The following is a 24572-nucleotide window of genomic DNA, read 5'->3' on the forward strand; positions in this document are numbered from 1 at the left end:
CTTGTCTACAGGGTAGCCTCATCTGCTCCCTGGGGTGTGTCTCAGGGGGTTTCTGCTCTAGTTCCTTCTATTTCCAGGCTGGTGTTGTTTTAGGGGTGTGAGGGTTGTGGTTTCCTTGTGAGCAGTGTCAGACAGGAGCCCCCCAGAGGGATCTGTCAATGGTGCCCCTGCAGTGTCATCAGCCCTCTGAGGTGCTGCTTGGTATCCTTCTCTGTTTCCTCTGATGCTCTTGGCCCTGCAGGTGCATGGATACCCTTAGGAAAAGCCCAGCACCCACTCCCTGCTGGTGGAGAGCAGGGAGAAAGCCTGCCTGCAACCAGGGAGCAATGCAGGATCTGCTTCTGCTTTTGGAGGCCAGTGTTGTGTCTGCTCCCAGCTCCTTTGAGGGCAGAGGGGAAGTCTCTTTGGGGAGCAGGGTGGATCCTCAGAGGGGTTTTTGCCTTTCCCATTGACCACAGAGTCCCATGATCCCCAACAGGAGCCAAATGGGACACAGCTGAGTTCCCACCAGTGACTCTAGTAGTGGCTCACCCAGGGGCAGAGGTTTTCCCTGCCCTGCAGGGAAGCTGCAGAAATTAAATGGGAATTGCTGAGATAAGTGAAAGCTTTGTCTCAAAACCAAAAAATTTGCAGAAGCAATGGATGTTTGGGCTGAGAATGTCTCATCTGGCAAAGTCAACCAATACAGCATTATGTCATATTAATACATGGCAGTGGCATTTATACTGACCGAATTAATGAATCTAAACATATTTTCCTCCATTAGCCACTTAGAATGGGCTGTAGTGAGATACTGGTACCTGGTAAAAAAAACCCCAAAAACCCAAAACCAAAAAAAAACCCCAAAACCAACCAAAAACCCAAACCAAAATAGAAAAGGGCCTTTTTTAAGATCTAAGCCCAGCATAAACACACTTCTTATTATTTTTGGAAAGCTGCTTGCAGGTGTCAGGAACCCTGACACACAGCTGGTATTAACTTCTGGGGGCAAGAGAAAGGGAACAGGTTTAAATATAGCTCCTGGGAAATAAGCATTGGAATAGCTTCCAAGATCAGTTTTTCCCCTCCTTTGCTGCCTGGAATTTTCCCTAGAAATACAGAAGATAAACAGCCTCAGGGACCAGACAAATGTGCAGAGGAGCAGTTGCCTTCCTCCAGGATGGCCCCAGAGCATCCTTGTGCTTATCCAGACAGGTCCCTATCCTTGCCCCTCTGGTTTCTCAAGTGGGAATTCACCATAAAAGACAGATTTTTTTCTTCTTGAGCCTTCTGGCTGCGGAGAGATGTGGTGTTCCCCTAGGGAAACGCAGATTGAATACCAACAGCACAGCAGCTATTGTACCTGATTAAGCCAGTGGTAAAGATGGATAAAGTGGATCAGGGTCAGGTCAATTAAAATCAGCCCAAGCCGTGTTTCTAAGGCTCTGCAACACACTTGTGTCCAATGAATGCACTGTGCTGACACTCCTGGAAAGAGCTGAGTCTGCAGCACACGTGTATTTGCTAAGCAGGAAAAAAACCATCAAAAGCCCTTACTGCACCATTTCCAGTCGATAGGGCCAGTTCAATTCCATTTGCCTCTTTCTGACCTTTGTTATCAAGTCTCCTCCCAGCAGAAAATTACCCACCAGCTACTTTTTATACCTTGTAATTTCCTCTAATCTCATCTAAATGCTCTAATTGACCTCTGTCCTCCCAGTGTACGTGACACACCGAGCAGGGCTGTGCCCATAAAAGATCCTTGGAAAGCACTATCTATTCACACTGGGGCCATATATGTTGTAATTGCTTTGAACCAGAAGTCAGACCTCAAATATGTAACGCTGTAAGTCATTATCTAGGCAAAATATATGTTTTTCAGGTGGCTGATAAAATAAGCCCATGATATGCAGGTGAAATGGTCCATGTGAGCCAGGGCTCCCCTTGCTCTGTTTTACACCCAGTGGCCAATTTGTACCCTGCCTGGACCATTTTGTTTGTGCCCAGACCATCTATGCACACCCAAATTTGTTTCCCAAATTCAGCACTTTCAAAGCTTTGGGAGCTTGAAACGATTTTAAAATATATGCTGTTTATTCCTGCTTGTTTTCCATAAGGCTGGTTAGTGCTGCTCCATCCCACAGTCTCCTGGAAGCCCTGAGTGGTGCTGGCCCCACACTTGGCAGCTAATGATTACTTTCCCCTGCCAGTCACTATTTTGTAAAGAATATTTTTGCCTGTTAGCTGTGGCTAATGGGCTTTGTCTGTACAATATGGATGCAGTCAGGACGTCCCTGAAAGGTTGTATTTGATAAAAGAGAACATGTTGATGAACCTTCCACACCAGCCAAGCCCTGGGCTATTCCCACAGGCTCCACTGCAGTGCACATACCCAAATAACCTTGGGATATGAGCTGAAAAACTACTGTTTTCTCAATGCCTACTTGGCTTTGGGGCAGAAATTCCATCACTGCCCTCATGGCAAAGCTGGGGACAGGTGACAAGGGAGGCTGGTGACATTTCCCCACAGAGCAGTGAGCCTGTAGCATGTCCTGCACTCACTAAGCAGTGCCAGCTCCAGGTTGCAGCCTCTGCTTTCAGGGCTGCTCACTCCCTGGGCTGCCAGTTGTCACCTGGCTGTGACAGCACAGGGCTGGAGGAGCACCCAGCCTTCCCCATCCCCACAAGCAGAGCTCTGCATAGCTAATCCCCTGCTGCCAGCTTCCACAAACAGTGTCCATCTGGAGTAAACACAGCTGGAGAAGGAGATGAGGAAGCTTTATTTTGCAACCATTTGTGGTAGTGTTCACAACTACAGCCCCAAGTGCTTCCTCTGCTTACGCACGAGAGCAAGTAACAATAGTATTTTTCATTGATATAGTGACTTTAGTCTGCAGTGCTCCCTGCAGACCCGACCTGTGGTCTGGGGATGGCAGGTGAACTCCTGTCATGAAGAATTAAACTGTGGTCCCTGTCTCTGCAGTGATTTTAGAAATACCAGCTGCCTGGTCAGTGTCTTCTGGGAAGCTTAGATCTCATCTCAGCCAGGGCTGCATATGGGCCCCAGGGATGTTCCCCAAGGGTCAATCTAGGGAAGATTCCATTTGGGAAATTTGCCTTTAGCTAGATGGGGATGCTAGGATTGGAGTGACTGAAACTCTGCTCTCCCCAGTATCAGAGAATTCACGGAGAGAGGAGCAGGCAGAACTTCTCTGAAAGTCTCTTTTTCTGGAGATACTCAACAACTTACTCTGGAGATACTCAAAGACACAAAAGTCTCTTTTTCTGGACGTGACCCTGTGCAACCTGCTCTAGGTGAAACTGTATTAGCAGAGGGGCTGGACTAGAAGGTCTCCAGAGGCAGCCAACCATTCTGTGCTTCTGTGATTTTCTGCCTCACTCTCTTCAAAGATGTGAGCTGCTATGTGTATCTCTGACAGGAGAGGAAAGCAGGAGGCAGAGGAGCAGCATAAAACATGGCCAGGTCACTAAGAAACGTAAAGCAGGGTGTGAGTTTGCAGGAGTTGCATGCAGGTGCATGGCAGACCAAAAACCATCACACAAAATAAAGTGAGTCACTGAACAGCAGGTTTGAGTACAGGAAAGGTTACAACAAACATTGTTGAATTGGCTTAAGACTGCAATCAAGGTGGAGATCGCTTTCCTGTTCTTCAGGCCGAGCTACCATTTTTTCCTGTTCTATTTTCTGCCAGTGTTATCGTTGGAGGAGCAGGTCCACCCGGGCCCTCAGCTCCTGAAGGAAACGCGAGTGGGACTGCAGGAAGGGTGGGTTTTTACATTAAATACGAGGGATAAGTTCTTCCCTGCGAGTCCGCTGAGGGTGGCTGTGAGCTGTGGCTGCTCTGGATCCCTGGAAGTGTCCAAGGCCGGGTTGGACACTGGGGCTTGGAGCAGCCTGGGATAGCGACAGGTGTCCCAGCCCAGGCAGAGGGGAGCAATGCGATGAACTCCAGCGTGTCCCCACCCCGCAGCGCTGTGTGCCGAGAGCCGAGAGCGCGGGGCGGGACCGGGACCGGGGCCGGGCCGGGGCGGGGCCGGCGGCAGAGCGGGGCTGGAGGGGCGGGCGCGGAGCGGCGGCGGCACAGCGGCGGCAGCGGCGGCATGGAGCGGACACAGAGGATCTTCGGGGGACCCAAGGTGAGCTGGCACCGCTGCCGAGGGCGCAGGGCCGGCAACGGGGCATGCACCGGCACCGAGCTGCCGTGCCCGGGGCTGGGGAGCCGTGCCCGGGGCGGAGGAGCCGTGCCCGGTGCAGGGGAGCCGTGCCCGGGGCAGGGGAGCCGTGCCCGGGGCGGAGGAGCCGTGCCCGGGGCTGAGGAGCCGTGCCCGGTGCAGGGGAGCCGTGCCCGGGGCTGGGGAGCCGTGCCCGGGGCTGGGGAGCCGTGCCCGGGGCGGAGGAGCCGTGCCCGGGGCAGGGGAGCCGTGCCCGGTGCAGGGGAGCCGTGCCCGGTGCAGGGGAGCCGTGCCCGGGGCTGGGGAGCCGTGCCCGGGGCAGGGGAGCCGTGCCCGGTGCAGGGGAGCCGTGCCCGGTGCAGGGGAGCCGTGCCCGGTGCAGGGGAGCCGTGCCCGGGGCTGGGGAGCCGTGCCCGGGGCGGAGGAGCCGTGCCCGGTGCAGGGGAGCCGTGCCCGGGGCGGAGGAGCCGTGCCCGGGGCGGAGGAGCCGTGCCCGGGGCTGGGGAGCCGTGCCCGGGGCTGGGGAGCCGTGCCCGGGGCTGGGGAGCCGTGCCCGGGTTTGAGGAGCCGTGCCCGGGGCTGGGGAGCCGTGCCCGGGGCTGGGGAGCCGTGCCCGGGTTTGAGGAGCCGTGCCCGGGGCGGGGGAGCCGTGCCCGGGGCGGGGGAGCCGTGCCCGGGGCGGGGGAGCCGTGCCCGGGGCGGAGGAGCCGTGCCCGGTGCGGAGGAGCCGTGCCCGGTGCGGAGGAGCCGTGCCCGGGGCGGAGGAGCCGTGCCCAGGTTTGAGGAGCCGTGCCCGGGTTTGAGGAGCCGTGCCCGGGTTTGAGGAGCCGTGCCCGGGGCTGGGGAGCCGTGCCCGGGGCTGGGGAGCCGTGCCCGGGTTTGAGGAGCCGTGCCCGGGTTTGAGGAGCCGTGCCCGGGTTTGAGGAGCCGTGCCCGCTCCGGTCGTGCCCCGGAGCCGAGCAGCCGCACCTGCTCCCCGCACGCCGGGGCTGCAGCCGGGTGTGAGCTGGGGCACGGCTCGCTGGGGATGTGCCCCCGGCTGCCCTGGCCCGCTGCTCCCCGCAGGGGCAGGAACCGGGACGGGCACGGGCTGTCCCGCACATCCCTCCGCCGGAGCGATGCGGGTCCCGGCTGATCCCAGCGCCCGGCCGGGGACACGGCTCTGCCGGGCTGGGGATGAGCAGGTGGCCTGGGGAAGGGGCAAGCGTAGTCTTCTAAAACAGATGTTTTCTCTTGTGTTTTTTATTTTGTTTCTGGGGTTGATTTTGTTGGTTTTGGGTGCTTGGTTTGTTGGGTTTTTTTGGGGTTTTTTGGGGTTTTTTTTTTCGGTTTTGTTGTTGTTTTTTCTTTTACGCATTTAGTTCAGTTATTCCTCAGATACCCATGACATCACTTTGAATTGCTCTGGCAGCAGGCACCAGCCTTTCACTCTATCCATGCCCTGTGCTACCTACATCTGTAGTAGGATCATACGGTAATATGTGATTAGATTGTAAAATAGAGGAGGAAGAAGATGGAACAGCTGTGGTTAGCAAGAGTCCTGTATCTGATGGAAGAGCCCTGGCTGTGCTCTGGGTAAGCTGCTGCACAGGGAGCAGGTGTGCCAGGTTGGGCTCTTGTGGGAGAGTAGGAGGCACGGCAGAGGAGATCAAGAAAAGTGATGTGAGAGTTGTGGTGCTGCTCACGGAGAACATAAGTGGTGGCAGCTGCTTGTGGCTTTTCCAGAGAAGACTGTCTCAAAAAACACAAAAGGATTGGGGGGGATTGCTGCTGTTTGCATCCTCTGCCACTCCCAAACCGTTTACCTCTCAGTTGACTTTGCACCAGGAAAGTCTCACATACTTGGAATGGGTGGTGTGCACAGGTCTGATTCGTGTTTCATTCCATCACTGTGGTTCCCTTGATAGGAAGCTGATCCATGCAATAGCAGGCAAATCTTGATATCAGAATCCAGGCAGCACTGACAGCTGCTAATGGTTAAAGCCTTTATAAGTCCACTTCAGTTTTGAGAGATAGTGGTGCTTCATCAGCTCCACTAAGAAAAAAGGCTGTTGGTTCATCCTGGTGCCTTTAAACTTTTAGCCGAGAGAAGCAACTTAAGTTCTTCTTTCATTTGTGCTTCTACTTTTCCAGTGTGTGGGAGACTGGGATACCAAAGAGAAAGACCTAGGAAAAACTGCAGGGTTTGACTGTTAAGATCAGGCTTCTGTTGTCTGGCTATTGGCAATTATGAGACTGGTTTTCCTGACTCAGGGGTCCCTTTCAGTCCTGTGAACCTGCTAAGTCAGGCTTGGGGTAAAAAAAATGGGCCTGAAGTCAGTTAATGAGCCCTATTCATTCCTCTGGATCCTCTGCCATTGGGAACTGTGAGTTTTGTGTTTCAGAGATGTTTCTGGTAACTGGAGCAGCTTCAGCCCAGCTGAATGTGGGGCCACGGCCTCTGTGTTTTTCAGGAACTCGCTGACTCCCAGTGACTGCAGTGATGAACAGGGAGCTGAGGGAGGACAACTTTGAACCCTGCTTATCATGGGCCATAAAATAAAGAAAAGGCTGATGTTCCTTTGATATCAGCCATCACTCTTTCTGTTCCACAGCCAGAGCACTGTGTCATTGCTCACTGCCCTTTTCTAGCAGGCCAGCCCCAGCTTGGGGGGTCTCAGGGCATGTGGCTGTGTGCTCCTGCAGCTCCCATGTGCCTGGAGCTGTGTTGTGGAGAGCAGAATGGGAGCAGGGGTTTCTAGGCCCACTCTCTCCAGTGGCTCATTTGCAAAATAACCATCAGGTGACCTGGGGCAGTGTGTGTGAGGCACACAGTGTGTGGCAGCCTCTCACCCAGCCTGGGTGGTGCCAGAGGTGCCTGTGCTGGCTGTACCCAGGGGGTTTGAGTGGACACCCTGCCCCACTCCTGCAGCACTGCAGACTCTCCCTGCCTCTTGAGGGGACTGCAAGTGCACGTTGGTGTGTGGAGGATGATGTTGGATTTGGCTTGTCCACTTCTTGTGCAGAACCTGACCCCTGACTTGGCATGGGTCAGAGCCCGGTGCTGCTGAGACTGTGCTCAGCTCAAGCCATGCCTTACACAGTGGTACCTTGTGTGCTCATTTCTTTAATAATGGGGTGCAGGGATGCTCTTGGATAGCCTTCCCAGATGCACCTGTCAAACATGGCAGGTAAGAGGTTGTGTTGGTGCTGCACAAAGTGCCAGGACTCTGTTTATTGCTCTGAAGCCGTGCCTTGCTCCAGCCAGGTGAGGGTGTGAGGTCTCTGCTGGCCTGGTGGGCACATGGCCCTGCCACACCATGGGAGCCATCCCCTGTGGTGACACACAGCCACCATCACCCGTTAATGTCACCAGGAGTCTCATACTGAGTTCAGTGAGGTTGAGTAGTTGGTGCCAGGAGGGTGGTGCTAAAGGCTGCTCAGCACTGGAGCATCCTCCTCTTCCTCAGCCACCAAACCCATGAATCATTGTCCAGATGCTTAGAAAGCACAAATATTTCCTGCAGTGGAGCACTGTGGGGCTTGTATTCTCCCATGTTTCTCTTTTAAAGGCTCACCCCTTAAAGCAGCTGCATCTCCCAAATGCATTTGTGGTGCCCTCATGTTTAGGATAATGCTATGCTACTTCCACTTCACAACTCTCTTGAGCCACTCTCACCTCTTGCTTCTAAATGAGTGTTTGAGATGAATTTAGGATGAGGAACTCTATTTCTAACAGCACACTTCCATAAAACCATTCTTCAGGGAATACAGTTAATTGTTTTCTGCAGTGATTTGCCACGCTTATCTAATAATTGACAAATTACAGCTGTAATTACCCTGCTTTTCAGTCATTGAGATTAATAGAATGAACCTACATTATCCCCTTTTAAGAGGCTGATAAATAATCCCGGGCAAAGTCACTGTTAAGGGTTTCAAAATGATGCAATTTTAGCAGCTGCTTGTTTATCTATTAACGTCTGCTGGAAACCCCACAATAAAAGGGGCAGACTGACTTTGGTCATTGCATAAATTTTTTAAAAAGATCCTAAAACCACCTAATACAGAGAATCCTTGAAGTGCCTTAGCTTAAATGGTTCTTTTTATGCCATACAATGGGCAAGCTGAGCAGGTAACTGCTCTGCCATGGTCCACTGATCAAACCATAATAGAGAAATTGAGTTGGGTTGACTGTGGATGAAAATACTTTGAATGTTTGGTTAACTTTTTCCCCTTAATTTCACTAAAATGAAAATAATCAGACTTGATCTTGGAATGGAACATACTTGTTTGAGTACCTTAATTTTGTATTTGAATTTATTTTTGAAGCTTATTACGTCTCAAAGAAAACATTGCAATATTTCCAGAGAAGTCAAGCCAGAGCTCTTAAAACTTCTCTTTTTTAAAAATCTGAACTAACTTGCTGATATCTGCACTAATGAGTCATGTGCCATCGTTGAGCTGAAACTTTTTTTGCATAAAACTGGAAATCGTTGGGTTTGCTCTGATGGCCTTGCTGGGGTCTGTCTGTGCTGAGGATGCACAATTTACACCTTTTGAACACTCTTTGAACCCATCCCACTGGCTTTCTGCAAGTCTAGAGTGAAACTGGGAGTTTTCTTGCATTACACCCTGGGTTTTTGATGAGCTGGAGGGAGATAGGAGAGGTGCAGGAGGGACTGAAGGGTTCTGCACAAAGCTGGTCACTGTACCTGGGAGAAGAAGAAAGCTCCTTCCTCAGGAAAGCGTTGGGGAGTTCTGCTGCTCTCTTGTTCTTCATCTGAACAGGTAGTACCATATCCAGAAGGGAAGTTACCAGTCTGGTCTAGTGGGTGGCATCCCTGCCCACGGCAGGGGATTGGAACTAAATGACCTTTAAGCTCCTTTCCAGCCCAAACTTTTCTGTGATTCTAAGATCAGTGGTCCTGCAGTGGTTGAAGGCTCCTGTCCAGTGCAGCTTGTGGTGCTGTTCAGATCCTTCACCAGGTGTTGAGATACCAATAGAAAATGTGTGCTTGTGCTTTACCTACAAATACATCAGAGTGTTTGGGGTGGGAGACCACATACACATGGAGCAGTGTGTGCACTAAGGAGCAGAGAGCTCTGGAAGAAGCACTGGGCTCCTGCATCCACCTAATTTCTGTTTGCTCAGGCGTCATCTCCTAGAGTCACAGTTCAGAGAAAACTCTTTCATCCTTATCTGGCTACTTTCCTTGGCTTAAGGCAAGGTCGTGTCACCCATTTGTATCTGGAAAGGACTCGTGCTTTGTTTACCCGAAACAAACAGGCAGGAAGGGAGCTGAAATGCAATCTGCAGCGAGCAGCCTCCCACGGACCTGGAAACCCTCAGGGTTTGCACACAGGGTGCCCAGGGCAGCTGTGCTGTGCCTCTGCCATTGCATCCTTATCTGGAGCCTGTAGGCACACCTTTGCATCTCCTCTTGGATGTCCTTTGGCCATCTAAATAGCATAGATTAGTTCCCAGCTGCAGAAAACTCTGCCCTGAAGCGCTGGTCTTGGAGGAAACCCAGAACTTTTTGGGTTGAACAGCATTGCACAAGGGTTTCTCAGCACTTGGTTTAAGTGTCTCCAGACCCCAAAAAAGGCTGGCAGGGGACAAAGAGCTTGTTGCTGATATTGGAGAGAAACTTGCTGCTTTAGCATCTTGCATGCAGTAGTGGTAGAAGGAGGTGATTTTCATAGATGAAGGATGCCACAGAATCTGCTTTCTCATTGATGGAAACACGACGTTGAGATATTCTTGCAGAAAATGCTGGAAAAGTGGTTAAGGGAGAAGACCTCAATAGGCTCAGGCTGCTTTTTTTTAATACAATGTGAACAAATTTCAAGCCTCTAACTCCATCAGAAAGTCATAAGGGCTGTTGAATACCTCAAGGAGCGGATCTTGGTTTGAAATAGGAATTGGAGCTCAAGAGTGGAAAACGTTCCAGACATCCACATCTGGCAATGCAGACCATGTTTGCATCCTGTTATTTTATCTGCTGCTTTGCAGGACACTTAGTCCTCATAAGCAGGATTGCATAACTCAAGGAGGGGGGAAAGATCAGGTTTTGCCCTTACTAAATCATCTTCTCTGTAGATCGAGATCATATCTTCAGGGTAGGAGAAGTGGCAGGGATGTGTTTTTAGTCTGCTATCAGTGATGTCTGTGGTGTGTTCATGGCCCCTGGGCCAGGTGGTTGCCACCAGCAGTTTGATCTATCCTGAGCCTGCCCCACCTGCATTTTGGGTGCCCAGCACTGCCAGCCCTGTGCCAGGAGCTCACGTCACCTGCTCCTGGACACTTGCAGGCACTGCTTACTCAATTTTCTCCCAGCTTCTTGTAGTTATTGTTTGATACATACCCTGATGCCAGAGGGTTTGTGGGTTTTAATTAGTAACCCTGGGTAGTTTAGTTATCTGTGAAAATATCCAGTCCTCCTCTGAATCCTCCTCCATTCTTACCCTTGGCACCCTGCAGCTGTCATCCCTGCAGGGAAATGCATAGATGTTATAACTAAAAAGAACCTTGTGCTTTAAGTTTCTGGTCTACAATTTCATTTAAAAATACAGTAAAATCAAATACGTATTTTGTAGGCTATTCTGTTACTTAAAACAGTTCTGGAAAGATGGATATCTAGCTGAAACATTTTACAGCTAATATTTTCCTTCCCAGTTCGACTTCCAGATCACATTTGTCATGTTCTCCAAAAGCCCCAGCTAACTAATGGAAAAAGTCTGTTTTTGCTTTTCTGGGTTTCTCCAAAATCCAATCTTTCAGCAATATTGGGGAAATAGAGCTTCAGAATGAAAAGACCTGAATTACTGTCCCATTTTTAATGACTAAAAATTTAAACATTTTACCTTGAAACCTTGTTACCTCTATGGGGCAACTTATTATTTTTTACAGCACTTTTTGTGTCTTGGGACTGACCCTTTGTGCAGGATTAGACAGCCTGTAAACCCTGGTAATACCATGTAATTAACAACCTGTCAGGAACTGATTCTTGGAAGTGAAGTCAAAGTTTTCGTGTAATGACTCTTGGCAATTAATTAGTGTTTGGCTGCCTGTGATTTCAAGGAGGAAGCAAGCTGGAAAGTGAAGGTGTTTGGGGTTAGCTTTTCTCACTCTTCCTGAAATCTAAATAAGGATAGGGTGGTTCTTAAAAATTACTGGAAACAGGATAAATGTCTAAAGATTCATTAAATGTGTGAGCTGCAGCAGCCATAACAAAATATTTAGACAATATTTAGATATTGAGTAATAAACTTTATGATGATCATATTAAAAAATGTTTATGTTCCTCCTTGTCATGACTTTGTCCATGTATTGTCTACATTTATACCCACGTGAGCACCACTTACTTCTCTCTGAATTATTGCTGCAGCTCAAAAATTCCTGACCCATTTCTCTAATTGCAGGTAGAGCTTCACGTCCACCTGGATGGAGCCATCAGACCAGAGACCATCTTGTACTTTGGCAAGTGAGTTGTGGGGGGAAGGGAGCTCTGGGAGCTGCAGTTCAAAGGCATCCTCCCTTCTCCTTCCCAGATCTGTGACAGAGGAGCTCCTGCAGGCAGCAAGCCTGCCTGGTGCTGCTGCTGCTCTGCACACTGTGGGGACACTGAGCACACCCCAAAAGACAGTGGGGCTTGCCAGTAGCAGGAGTGTGGCTGAGGTGGGTTTGTGAGCTGGGCAAGCTCAGAGGAGCACCATGAGCAAAGTCCAGAAGATGTCTCATGAAGAGCTGCCTGCCTCTGAAGTGCACCCAGCACACAGCAGAGGTGCTGTATTCTCAGTTGTTTTTCCACATTCCTGATAGCCAAACCCAGTGCAGTGACAGCAGGCTGCAAAGTTGTCTTGGAGGTGCTGTTGCATGGTTTGGGAGGAGATGCCAGCTGGATATCCTTGCTGCCATGGACATTTGAGTCCCAGGCTGGTGCCAGCAGAGAGGAGTCCCACTGCTCTGGGGTGACCCAGGGAAGCACTTGGCAGTGACTTGGAGAGAGGTTGTTTCCTTGATAGAGCCCACGTGCATCTTCCCTCAGTGTGGATTGTGTGGGAAGCATGGGGTGAATGATTAACCTCTGTGAGGGCCTGGCTCCACATTTGTAAGCAGAATAAACAAGATTTCTTCCAGCTGTCACTGATACCCTCAGATCAAGAAGGCAACAAGAGTAAGGATTTTGGGAAATGGCTCTTAGCCACAGCTCTGTATTTTGGGGAGCAAATCAGTTCTGAGGAGGATGGGAAGTGGTTCTGGCATCCTGTGAGCCCAGCAGATTCCAAGGCAGTGCAGTCCTAGGGGGAAATATTCTTTCTGGAAGAGCTTTTTCTGCAGGGCCTGGCCATACTTTGTGCTGTGTAGTCAGAGAAAGGAGGGTGGGTCAGGGCTGTCCATCCCATTTGGGATGGGAAAGTGTCCATCCCATTTGTTGCTGGATGCTGGCATGATGAACTCAGTGTTCCTCTTGGTGGGCTGCAGAGCTGGAATACAGGTCCAAATGAGCAGAAGAGTTGGTGCTGACTCCCTGAGGCTCTCCTGAGTCTCTGCCCACAAATGGGAAATGCCAATGTAGTCCCCTAGGAGAATTGGAGGAGAAACCCAGGAGGCACTGGCTGGCTGGGGATCCTGTGCCAGGATCCTTTCTTAGGGTAGAAGTCTTCATTGCCTGAGTGTGTGCTGAGTTCTCTCTTATTTTTAAACAGCCCTGGCATCCCCCTGAGCTGCCAGCCCTCGGGTGGAGCAAGGCTGTGCTATTCATGGGCTTTGAAACTTGCACTCACACACAAAAAAAAAAAAAAAATGGGGCAGTGCAGAAGGTTGTAGGGGACTGACTGCCTTAATAACCTCACCCTGGGCACAGAAAGCTGCTTGTGATCTATTTTTAAAGGTAAAGAGCTGGAAATAATTTTGCTAGGTGGTGTTTGACCATGTACACAGAACCCCAAGCTGCTGGGATGCACAAGCCCCCTTGGGTAGTGCTGAGCTCAGCTGTTTTTAGAGACTTTGTCTCTGATTCTGTCAGGTCTGGGTCAGTCTTGGCATCATTCCTGCTCAGCCAGAGGGCTCAGAGCTGTGACAGACCCCTCATGGGGTCTAGGTGTCCCCAGGAGAGGTGCCCTTTCTGTGGTGGGATGGTGTGCATGGTGCTGCCTGTGGCTGGGGGGAGTCTGGGAAGGACTCTGAGGTGGCAGGGAGGACAAATATTCCCCTCTGGCCACTTTGCTTCAAGAAAAATCCTGCCTACAAGGAGGAGTGGATGGGGCAGCAGCAGCTCCAAAAGCCACACTGGCATGACCCACCAGACCTTCTCATCCAGAGATGATTCCAGTGTGGATCATCCCAAACACTGCCACTGGTGCCTGCATGAAGGCACTGCCTCAGGAAGCACGTGGAAGAGATCAGGGAAGGGGCTGTGCTGCAGGAAACTTCCCTGGGCAGGTGGAGGAAGGTGCAGTGGGCTCCTGGAGCAGAGAGTGATGTGTCAGTGCCATGGAAAGGGCAAGGCAGGGAGGAAAACTGATTCCTTGGCAGAGATCAGTGTTCCCTGCTGAGTGCCAGCAACTTAATCTGTGCAGATTGCATGTGAGGGCTGAGTGTGGGGCTGCTGCCCTTGCTGGCTGAGTGAGGAAGGAGCAGTGATTACCAAGCCCAGGAGTGAGGTCCTTTGGACTGTGTCCCTGCATGGCTCCTTGGGATGGCTGCTGGCATTGCAGCACTAAAGCTGTGGTGTTTGGTCTCTATTAGCAGAGTTCTTCCATCAGTCAGCTGTAATTCACTGTGGCAGGAAAGAGGATTAAAAACAAATGTCTGGTTATTATTCCAAATTTGTTTTGGCTTGTACAGGGTACCAGAGGCCCCAGGAAGCTGCAGCCCCCTTGATCTTGGCTGTTGCCACACCAGGAACACCTTCACCCACTTGGTATTCCAGCTGTTCCTGGGGCAGATGGCCTCTTCCCTCCTGGAAGGATTTATTGGGCATTAGCCTGTCTGTCCTTCACTGGCAGCAGCTGTGGGAGGTGTTGCTGTCCCAGATGCCACCAGGATGCTGGGCTCAGGCAGCAGGAGCTGCTGGCACTAAACCCATGAGCCAGAAACTTCTGCCTGGGTGCTCCCAGGCCTTGGAGCATCTCCTTGATTTTTTAATACTTTGAGCCTGCATAAGTGGAAATTAACTTTTCTAAAGAATTTTGGCAATATTGCTGCTAGGTCTAAGAGGTGCCAAGAAATAATCCAGAGTCCCTTTAGATGAACTCCTTCTTAAGCTTAAAATGTGCCCTGGCTGTGTTCCTGTTGGGTCAGCCTGGGCTTGTACTTTGGTTTGTTTGTGCTTTGCCTGTGTTTTGGATCTCCTTCCTCTCCTTTCTGCTGAGATCCAGGGCTCCATCCTTGAGGGGATTTGGAAGGACAGCGTGTGCTGTATCTTTCCTGTGAGGAAATGGTGGTTGATGCTGCCAAATTTGGATGCAACTGGTGATAAAATGGGCTCATTAAAAATGTGATAACCTTCCCTTGTCATGTAACATGTGCCTTTGTTTCCAGGAAAAGAGGCATCCCTCTCCCTGGGGATACTGTTGAGGAACTCTTGAAGTATGTCAGCTATGACACACCACTGACACTTCCCAAGTTTCTGGAGAAATTTAATTACTACATGCCTGCCATCGCGTGAGTACCCCGCTTTTTGCTTTTCCCCCCTCAACCCTTGGCAGGATCCCTTGGCTCAGCCTTGGAGGTTCCTGGGGACCCTGTGGGTGACAAGTCCCACTGCCATCCCTGCAGGGGTGACCGTGAGGCAGTGAAGAGAATTGCCTACGAGTTTGTGGAAACCAAAGCCAAGGAAGGAGTCGCCTACGTGGAGGTCCGGTACAGCCCTCACCTCCTGGCCAACTCTGGTGTGGCTCCCATCCCCTGGGGACAAGCTGAGTGAGTGATCCTGCTGTGCTGGGAGCTGCTGGGAGGCTGCTTGGGCATGGAGAAGGTATCCCCATGCCAGTCAGCTGCTGTGTTTCAAAGGCTGCTGTAACAAAGCTCTTTTCACCTCCAGGCAGTGAGAGCCAGCATGCTTCCACCTCTCCCTGCCATCATTGGGTTTTTCATCTTAAATACCTCTGTGTGCTGCAGGGTTTAATGTCCTTGCTCTGGGCTCTTGAGTTCTGCATGTGCAGAGCAGCTGTGCCCAACCTTCTGGCTGTGAGAGGGAAAGCAATGTCCACATATGGACTGAGTGCCTGACCACAAAATGGGAATTTGAGCTGGCAGAGGTGGTGGGTGGTGTTGGAGGGGGCTGGTGGTCACATCCCTTCCTTTCATGTCATCCCTGTGATATGTGCTGGGCTCTGGATTCTCTCCCAAGTGTGCTATGGTGGGTGCTGAGCCCTGCCTGGCTGCAGAGAATTGTGTGCCCTAATGAGATGCTCTGGCAAAGGGGGGAATTCCTCTGCACAGGCAGGGTGGGCACCCATTTCCCCAAGGCCTTTCTAAGTCTGTGCCTGCTTCAGTGCCTGATATCTGGTGAATGTGTCCATAGCATGGGTGTAAAAGGTGCTCTGGGTGGTCTCATTGGGCAAGTGTTACCTGGGGCAGCTGGGCTGGACCTGTGGCTCCTGCCTGCCTCCCTGCCAAGTGTCTGGCCTCTTGCTGATGGCTTTCCTTCCCTGCAGGGGAGACCTGACTCCAGATGAAGTGGTTCAGCTCGTAAATCAGGGACTGAAGGATGGAGAAAGGGATTTCCACATCAAAGCCAGGTCTATTCTATGCTGCATGCGCCATATGCCAAGTAATGTATTGCAGCTCCCCTGCTGCTCTGTCCCTTCCCTGACGTGTGGGGGGTGGTTCTGGGTCTGGGGCTCTGCAGCAGTGTGGGGACAGCCCCAGTCTGGGGTCTGGTACAGGACCAGGCAGTGCTGAGGAGGTTCTGGGGGTTTTCTGCTCCTTTCACTGGAGGGAAAGGTGTGCTGGATGCAGGAGGGGGTCTGTGGGTGCAACCAGCATCTGAAAGGTCTTGCTAGAGGGATAAAAGGGGTTTTGTGTCCTCTCCTGGAGGAGCTCTGATCTCTGCTGCCTGCCCAAAGGCCAGAGCTCACCCTGGGCCAGGAAAAGCCATTGGCACAGTGAGCTCTTGCACCTGCCATGAATGACTGGAGCAAACAGTCATGGAAGGAGGACCAGGCACAACATCTGACACTTCCCTGCTCATGCTCCTGCAGCAGGATGCTCCTTCCTTAGCCTGGGTCATGGGGCAGCCAGAGAATCCTCTGCCAGCAGCCAGTCCCTACTGGCTTAAGCTGGAAACACAAGTCAGATAGATTTAAGGCACATAGATAAAATATTTTTTATAAAATCAGCAGCTCTGATGAAAAACTTTGTTGGTAACAGGTGCTGTGACCCAGAATAGGAAGAAAACCCAATTTCCAGCATTTCAATGAGCTGCTGAGCTTTGCAAGGATCTTTCTCTAGGGAAGGATGCAGCCAGAGAGAGGCTGTGTGGCAGTAGCTATTTTATGTGGAGATTTTAATCTGAGTATCTTCATATCTCACACCAGTTTCATGTAGGCTTAGTAGGGTAGATGGTAGAAAGGCTTTCCTAGTGAGTATGTGATTAATTTGTGTCTAGAAATGTGAAAAATTATATTCTTGTAAGCTAGTAGACTTGAGAGTGGGTTTTTATTTTTCCTGCTTGCACAGTCAACACCAAACAATACTTTGAAAACTTGATCCTTACAGTTCTGGTTTCTTGGGGAAAAAAATGTTTTTCTTTGTAGAAACTGGAGATCTGTAAGGCACAGTCACACTGCTCTGCAGTTACAGCCCCTGCCAGGGCACAGGTGTTAAAGGCAGGAGGTGGCAGGAGCATCCAAGGTGTGCAACCAGCAGAGGTGGCATTCTCATACCTGTGTGCCAGGGCACCAGCTGATAGCCAGAGCCATGATGTGCTTGATAGAGAACCTTTAGCAGTGCATTCAGGATGTGCTGCACAGTGAGAAGCCACCCTGTAATTAATGAACTGTTGAGAGAAAGGCAGAGATACCAGCCAGAACTAACTCATATTAAACTTGTTAATTAAATAATGACACTAACCCAGCAAGCTGGAAAATGGTGGGGAATAATATAGATGGTGAAGTTGCACACATCATGCTGGTGTGTTCATATGAACTGGGGATTGTCTGTATGCAGCAGGTGCCTGTTAATAATTAACACTACTGTTTATCTCTGTTTCTTGGCCTTTCTGCTAAGGTTAAGTGCTATGTGAGCTGGTAGATGCAGTTTCTTTCTCAGAGGTTATCTATCCTGATCAGAGAGAGCTCTGAAGCAAATGCTGGCCACTTGTTGGTCTCTTTCTCACTGATGGCAAATAGATAAAACTTCAGCTCCTTCCCACCAGGAGTAGAATCCTTGGGAGAGTCCAGGATGCCCTACAGCAGGGCAGGGAGGGCTGTAGTACCTGCCCCAGAGACCCCTCCAGCCCAGTCTCCTCCCTGACAGAGCTCATCTGGTGGGACAGTTGTTGCCTTTGCCCTAACCTTGCCCAGCCAGAGAAGGGATGAAAGCTCAGGAGTTGAGGGATTTTTCTAACATACCTTATTACAGCCCCAGGGCAGTCACTTCATCTGACCTTGAGCCAACTGCAGCAGTCACCACTGCTTGGAAATTATTTAATTAATTTTCTACCCTGCTTGAAGTGAGCAGAAAAACATGATGAGAGCAGTTTTATAGCTAGTGAATGCATTTGATTTCCTTTTCATTGACAACAGACTGATCAGTTGACAGCTGTTACTTTCCTGAAGATCCCAGGGATGACAGACCTTTCTAGGAGTTAGCTTGCTTTCTTTCTGACATCAAATTTTAGGAAAGACTAAAGAAAATAGCTCTAGTCTTCTAGTTATAGGACTAGGATTTGTTTAGAAAAATGCTGAAGGTGTGACCCTTAGGAATGCTTCCTCCTGAATCCTGGTGCTGCCCCTTCCAGGCTGGTCTCCAGAGGTGGTGGAGCTCTGCAAGAAGTATCAAAATGACTCTGTGGTGGCTGTTGACCTGGCTGGAGATGAGACCCTGAAGGTGGAGGATTACTCTGAGCATAAGAAGGCCTATGAGGTTTGTGGAATAAGTTTTTAAAAAGAGATTACAAGAAAAATATATATTGAGGGGTTGTGTGTGAAGGGACACTTTTCAAACTGCAAACAGCTGGGACAGCTTAAAAATTCATTGCAGCTATTAAAAACATTCAGTTAAATAGCAAAAGTATTTGTTTATGTTTCCTAAATGATTAATGGCAGGCATCATTGCTAAAACATGGCCTTAGAGCTGGGGTTTGGCATGCACTGAGTGTGACATGAGTGACATGGAGCCCAAACCAACCCCCACCCCACTGCTGGGCTGGTGAAACCACAGCCAAGGGTGGGAGAGACTGGCCTTTCCAGTCTGGCAGAGATCACTGAGGAGCAGAGGGGAAGCTGCACATTTGCAGGGCTTTTATCTGTTCATCTCAGATGCAAACACTGGAATGGCTTCAGGAGCCTGATCCCAGGCTCTCACCAAAGCTCAGCCTTTGCAGTGGCTCCAAGGGAAGGGAAAGGCTCACTCCTCTTTGCTGGTGGAAATTTGGGGTTGTTAGTGGGGGAGGAGGTTGTGCACCATTACTGACAAAAAGGGTGGTGGTTTGCAAGCAGTGCTCAGGTCTGAAAGTACATGGAGCTTCCTTGGGGTCTTCACCCCATCAGTGGGAGCTGATACAAGGCCAGCCTTGTTCACTGCTGTCCTGAGTGAACAGGGGAGTTACAAACAATGGCACAGGAGCAGGGGTTCATTAACTGATGGAAGGCAGTCTCACCCTGCCCTGGTGGGCCAGCCATACCCAGGTCCAGCCTCCTCTGTCTGAAGGATGCATCTTGTCTCTGTGCCAGGGGCTCACTCAGGCTCTGAGATGCTGAAGCAAGCCCCCCTCCCATCTGTATTAAGTAACTGAAAACCTCCCCAGAGTGCAAATCCCTGAAGGGCTGTCTGTGAAGAACGTCTGCTGCAAGATGGGGCTTGCAGCCTGCCTGCTGCTGCCAGCTGGGTGGCCCTTTTCCAGCAAATCAGGAGCCAGGCTTCCCTCCAGGCTTCCCAAAGCCCAGGTGCCTGTGACCTCCTGGCAAAGAAATTTTGGGGATGATCATGGAGCTGCACTCACAGGGTCCTTACGGCTGGGCTGCCTCCACCCCCAGCCCCTTGCAGGAGGGAGGTGCTCAGTGTCAGAGCATTTCTTCATCTCTGCCCTGGAGTGCTTCTGCACCCTCCCACCTGGCTGCAGCTGACCAAAAATATAGAAGTTCCAAAGCTGCAAGTTTCATGCAGAAAGGCAGGTGGGTGGAGGAAGAGGAGCTCAGAGCTTGCTGCTGGCTGGAGAGGAGGCAGCAGTGAACTCACCCAGCATGAACAGCCTGTGAAGAGCCTGGCTGGGCTCCAGTGGAGGATACCCAGGATTTCTAAGTGTCTCTGTATATGACATTAGCGAGCTCTTGCAGCCCTTGGAGTGCAGGGCTCGTGATCTGTGGGCTCCTGGCACAGGAGCCTTGCTGTGCCCCTGAGGGCAGTGCCAGCCCCAGAGCCTGCTGACCTTGCTGCAGGTGGTGGCACAGGGACAGGAACAGTTCTCCCTTGTTTTACAGGAAGCTGTGAGATCTGGCATTCATCGCACTGTCCATGCTGGGGAGGCTGGTCCTGCTGCCATGGTCAAGGAGGTAGGAGGAGTTCTGACTCAGGGCAGAGAGGGACATGGGTGTGATGTGTCCTGTACCAGGAGAGAGGCTCCAAGTCCCATATCCATAGCAAAGTGAGCTCTGGGGACATGGGCACAGACCTGAGCTGGTGGCTGCAGAAGGACATCCAGGAGCCAGCTGGGTTTGATGTGTGTGATGTCTGGTGGTGTGGGGTGGGGGTCTCTGGGCAGGCAGGGCCTGGGCTGTGCCTGCAGGCTCTGAGGGCTGTTCCTGTGCTCTCTAGGCAGTTTATGTCCTCAAGGCTGAGCGTGTTGGCCATGGATACCATGTGGTGGAGGATCCTGAGCTCTACAAGGAGCTGCTGAAGATAAAGATGCATTTTGAGGTAAGGATGTGTGGTGGGAGTGTGACCACCAGGGAGCTGCTGTCTGAGTGGAAAACAGCCCTCACTCAGACTGTGCTGCAGGCAGGGACAGAACCTGACACCCAAGTGCTGACCACGTGTACAGTGATGTTGTGTTTAACCCAGATGCCCAAAGTGCCACAGGAAAAATGCTGGGGACAAACCTGTCTGTTTGCTGGGATGTGCTGCTGGGAGCACTGGAATGCACAGGGAAGGATGTACTTTAAAGAATGGACCTTGTGTGGCCAAGGATGAATTCTGGAGGGTATATTCACTGGTTTATACATCTCAAGCCTAGAGGCTCATCCTTCCAGAAATCAGGCTGCTGTATCAGAGCAAGACTGGTTGGAAATGCCTGGGTGTTACATTGCATATAAGATTTATTTTGCTTTTCCCCACAATAGACATACCAAATAACAGAGGGAATATGTACTTAATGCAAGTGGGTTTGTAACTGATTGGCACAGGGCTGGTGACTGGCAGCATCCCCCTGGCCCCTGTCACTGCTGTGTGGGCTTGGGCTCCTTGCATCCATATCCAGGACATGCACTGCTCTGTCAGGGTAGTGCTGAGGGCAGCTGTGAACAAAGCTCTAATCTGGTTTTACCAGAGTGCTGAGCTGTCTGTGTGCACAGCTGGGGTCTAGATCTGTGTGGTTGATTCTGGTTCTCATGCTGAACTCCCCCAAACAGGTCTGCCCTTGGTCCAGTTATCTCACTGGAGCATGTTCTCCGGACTTCACCAAACACCCTGTGATACAGTAAGCCTTCTCAATTATGTGAAATCTCAAATAACCAGGACTTGGGTTGATTACAGCTGCTTTATTGCTGTACTAAGGCACATCTAATTATGTATGACAGCTTGGCTCATCCATGTCCTTTGGCACAGGAGAGCCTGGTGCAGCTGGAGGGGTGTGGGGGTCCCTGGGGAGGTTCTCCTGCCCTCCTGCCCTGCTCTGAGCTGTGGGATGTGAGATGCTGCACCCCAGCCACTCCTGGCATGGGGGGACAAGCTGAGCCTTGTGCTTTTCTCCAGCAATGCCAGCTGCAGAGACAGCCACAAGGTCTTTGCTTTTGCTCAATTTCACCCTGAGAACTGCACACCCAGTGTTCTGCTCACCAGTTCAACCTGATGGCCTTGCAGGTTTAAGAAGGATCGTGCCAACTATTCTCTGAACACAGATGACCCCCTCATCTTCAACTCCACCATTGACAAGGACTATGGCATTGTGAAGGAACACATGGGATTCACTGAAGAGGAGTTCAAGAGAGTTGTAAGTCAGCCTTGGCTGGGTGCTCTGCTGGTGTCTCAGTGCACCCAGAATAACCTGCTGGTTTTTCTTTATAAGCCAAAGAGTTTTTAATGTAAACCAGAAAATTCTGCTCTGGCCTTGTAAGCAGGAAAGTAGGACCAGGCTCAAAGAACATGTTCCAAAAATCCCAGAGCATTTAAAGACCTTTGCTTTGTGCTGGGTTCCTGGGACTGCTGCTAGTGATGGGCCAGAGCAGTTGGCATATAATGAGGCCTTGGAAATGAATCTGAGAGTGGAAACTTTACACTGTCCCTCGCCTGCTGCTGCTCAGAGCCAGGTGCTGGGATGTGCACAGCTGTGTGTTCATGTCTGATGTGCCTTAATGTGTTCCCCCTCTGCCTCCTCAGAACATCAACGCAGCCCAGTCCAGCTTCTTACCTGAGAAGGAGAAGCAGGAGCTGCTGAACCAGCTGTACAAAGCCTATGGGATGGTCCCCAACGCCTCGTGAGCCTCCCTGCAGCCACCAAGGAGCAGGGCCCTTCCTCACCAGTGCCTGGCTGTGCTCTGTGCCAGTGGCAGCACTGGCAGGGGGTGCCCTGAGCCAGTCTCTAGCCCTGGCAGCCCTGTGTTGACCCCCACAGTGCTCATCAGAATCAGACTATCACATACACCTACTTGTACCCCTCAGGCTCTGTCCTCAGTGGATATCCAGCTTCCTATCCTGCTCTTATGCAAGCAGACTGGATCTGCCTGCTGCTCTGCCTCCCTTCTCCATCTGCTGGTGTTTCCATACTGCAAATGCAAACAGAAAAACCTGCCCTTTTTTTTTTCCCTCCCTCTTTCCCTGTTTTGCCTGTCCTGTCCCACTGACCTGCCTGGCCCTTGCCTGCAGTGCTGAAATAACCACTTTCAGCTCTGGCTGTGGCCTGGGTTAATCTTCACCTTTCCAGGGAAGAGGTGTGCTAGTACTGGCAGGTACTTTTCAGACACAGAGGCTTTATTCTTGTCCCTGTGGCTGGGAGGGTTTGGACACAGCTTTATTTACCCAGGGTTAGTCTTGTACTAACAAGACTGGGACAAGAACGAGCTGCAAGCTGCTGCCCTTGCCCATGCACAAGTCTGAAGGGCATTTAAAACAAAACACTTTTTTTTTTTTGCATCCTTCTCAATGTCACTGCTGCAGAAGTGCACACCTTGGGCTCAGGCCCCAGCTGTGCTCACAGCTGGCCATGACCATGCTCACACATGCATAGGAAGTTGGAACATAATTTTACCACTTTTTTACCACCAAAAATCTGCCTTCTGTGATTTTCCCCTCTTTTTGACTCATCTTGGAGAACTCCTGTGAACTGCAGTTTGATCTTCCTCTTGCCTTTGTTTAGGACTTGGAAAAAACGTGATTGATTGCCTGATTTAATAATTCTGCCCTCTTTCTGATCTGACACAATCATTAGGCACTCTTAAGGCTGAATAAGTAAATTAATTTGGACCCAGTGTCACACATTGACTCAGGTCTCTGATTGCTTCTCTCACTCAATTACCACACTGGCTAGAAGTCAGATCTTCAGTTTGGTGGAGAATTTATACAGAGAAACTCACCAAAAATTCCTTTGTGATTTTATGGCATTATAGTGTTTTTACTCAATTAGCAATAGAGCTGGGCATCCAGAGAAGAGACCATTGTTTTCTTACCTGAGTGTGTGGTGTGCTTTAGCATCCCAGGGCTCTGCCAAGATGCTCACTCCAAAGATTCTGTACCAAAAAGTTGCCTTTGACAAGGGGCCATGGTCACCATTGCCACGGGCAGACCATGGGCTGGTCCAGTCTCAGCCAGCAGAGATGGTGTGCTGGGAGTATTTCCATTCTTCTGGGCTTCCAAATTGGTCTTCAGAGTAAAATGTTCATCTCTGAAGAATGTGCTGCATATATACACATAGATAAATGAAGATGAGAGAGTGATTTTCTTACTTTTATAAAGCAAAAGATAAAGTATCACTTTTAGGGACATGATTGCAGAAAGAAACAGGCCTTTTTTGGCTCATTTTTCTCCAACAATTGTTTCTGAAGAAGGGTTGCTTGTTTGGATTCTTGGACAGTTGATTGTTAATCCTGTTTAATAAAATAACAAATTTATATTAAAAGATAAATGCTTGTGCCTTTCTGTTCAGGGCTGATGCTGGGGACTGTGGCCTGTGGTCCTGAGCCCCTGCTGGAGCACAGGGGTTCATTGATAGCTGTGATGGGGCTTTGGTAGCTTGACTGCTGCCTTCTCCTGCTGCCAGGTTGGAGCATGTGGCAGCAGAGGGAAGCCTGCTCCCTTGCCAAACAGCCAAGTGGGATTTAGGGATTTATTTATTTATTCCAACCTCCCTTCAGTAATCTGAGGGGTGTGACCTCTGCTAGAGCAGCAGTGCCATCACAGGCTGCTCTCACTGTCCAGGTGTTTATCCCTTTTCCCTGTCTGCTGGGTTTTGCACAGTTGGCTGATGCTCAGAGCCAAAGAGGGGCAGTCTGAGCTGCACCATCAGTCTGGGCAGGGGAGGGTTTGCCCAAAGGTTTTTGGGTCATTTAGTGCTTGGTTAGACTCTGACAGGTCTGGCATGGCCACGCTCAGCTGAGAAGGGCTCAGAGCATCCCTGTGCTCAGCAGCCCTGCAGGTGAGGATGTGGCTGGATCAAAGCAGGGTCTCCTGCAGCACAGGCAGTGACAGTGGCTGGGCTGGCTGTCACTTGCAGGGGGAACCTGATGCCTCTCACCCATCTGAGAGAAGCTGGCCAACAGGCCCCTGCTCCTCTGCCTAAATATAATTCTGAAACAGATATTTTCTCACCAGGGAGAGCTAAGATTAGCCCACATTTGGCTGTTGGAGGTCTTGTGTGGTGCTCAGTCCTTCTGCACTGCCTTTCAGCTCTGTGTGTGTGTCAGCATGAGCCAAAATCACTGCTCTGTGCTAAGGAGAGCTGGAAATGGGGCTCAAAGACACAGCAGTGCAGTCAGCCAGCTCCAGGAGCTACCTGCTGGTTTGGCATGGGAAGTGGGAGCAGGCTCTTGGCTGCTGCTGG

General features: G+C 50.7%; 2 protein-coding genes across 2 annotated transcripts in view; one reads left to right on the top strand and one right to left on the bottom strand.

Annotated features, from left to right (window-relative positions):
* The window catches only part of STK4 (serine/threonine kinase 4), a 258859-nt gene that overhangs the window by 216578 nt on the left and 17709 nt on the right, over positions 1-24572 (bottom strand). The window lies entirely within an intron of this gene.
* Positions 4046-23657, top strand: ADA (adenosine deaminase). Its single transcript, XM_079321675.1, has 11 exons — positions 4046-4137; positions 11575-11636; positions 14699-14821; positions 14936-15079; positions 15817-15932; positions 18123-18247; positions 19804-19875; positions 20138-20239; positions 20950-21017; positions 21401-21530; positions 21917-23657. Exons 1-11 carry the CDS (start codon positions 4102-4104, stop codon positions 22016-22018), a joined length of 1080 nt encoding a protein of 359 aa, XP_079177801.1. The 5' UTR covers positions 4046-4101; the 3' UTR covers positions 22019-23657.

This window comes from Erithacus rubecula (genome assembly GCF_903797595.1).
Source record: "Erithacus rubecula genome assembly, chromosome: 18".
Lineage (NCBI taxonomy): Eukaryota > Metazoa > Chordata > Aves > Passeriformes > Muscicapidae > Erithacus > Erithacus rubecula.

Coding starts and splice junctions, on each gene's coding strand:
- ADA (XM_079321675.1), top strand. CDS start 4,102: ATGGAGCGGACACAGAGGATCTTCGGGGGACCCAAG. Junction 14,822..14,935: donor TACTACATGCCTGCCATCGC/GTGAGTACCCCG, acceptor CCATCCCTGCAG/GGGTGACCGTGAGGCAGTGA. Junction 21,531..21,916: donor AAGAGGAGTTCAAGAGAGTT/GTAAGTCAGCCT, acceptor CTGCCTCCTCAG/AACATCAACGCAGCCCAGTC.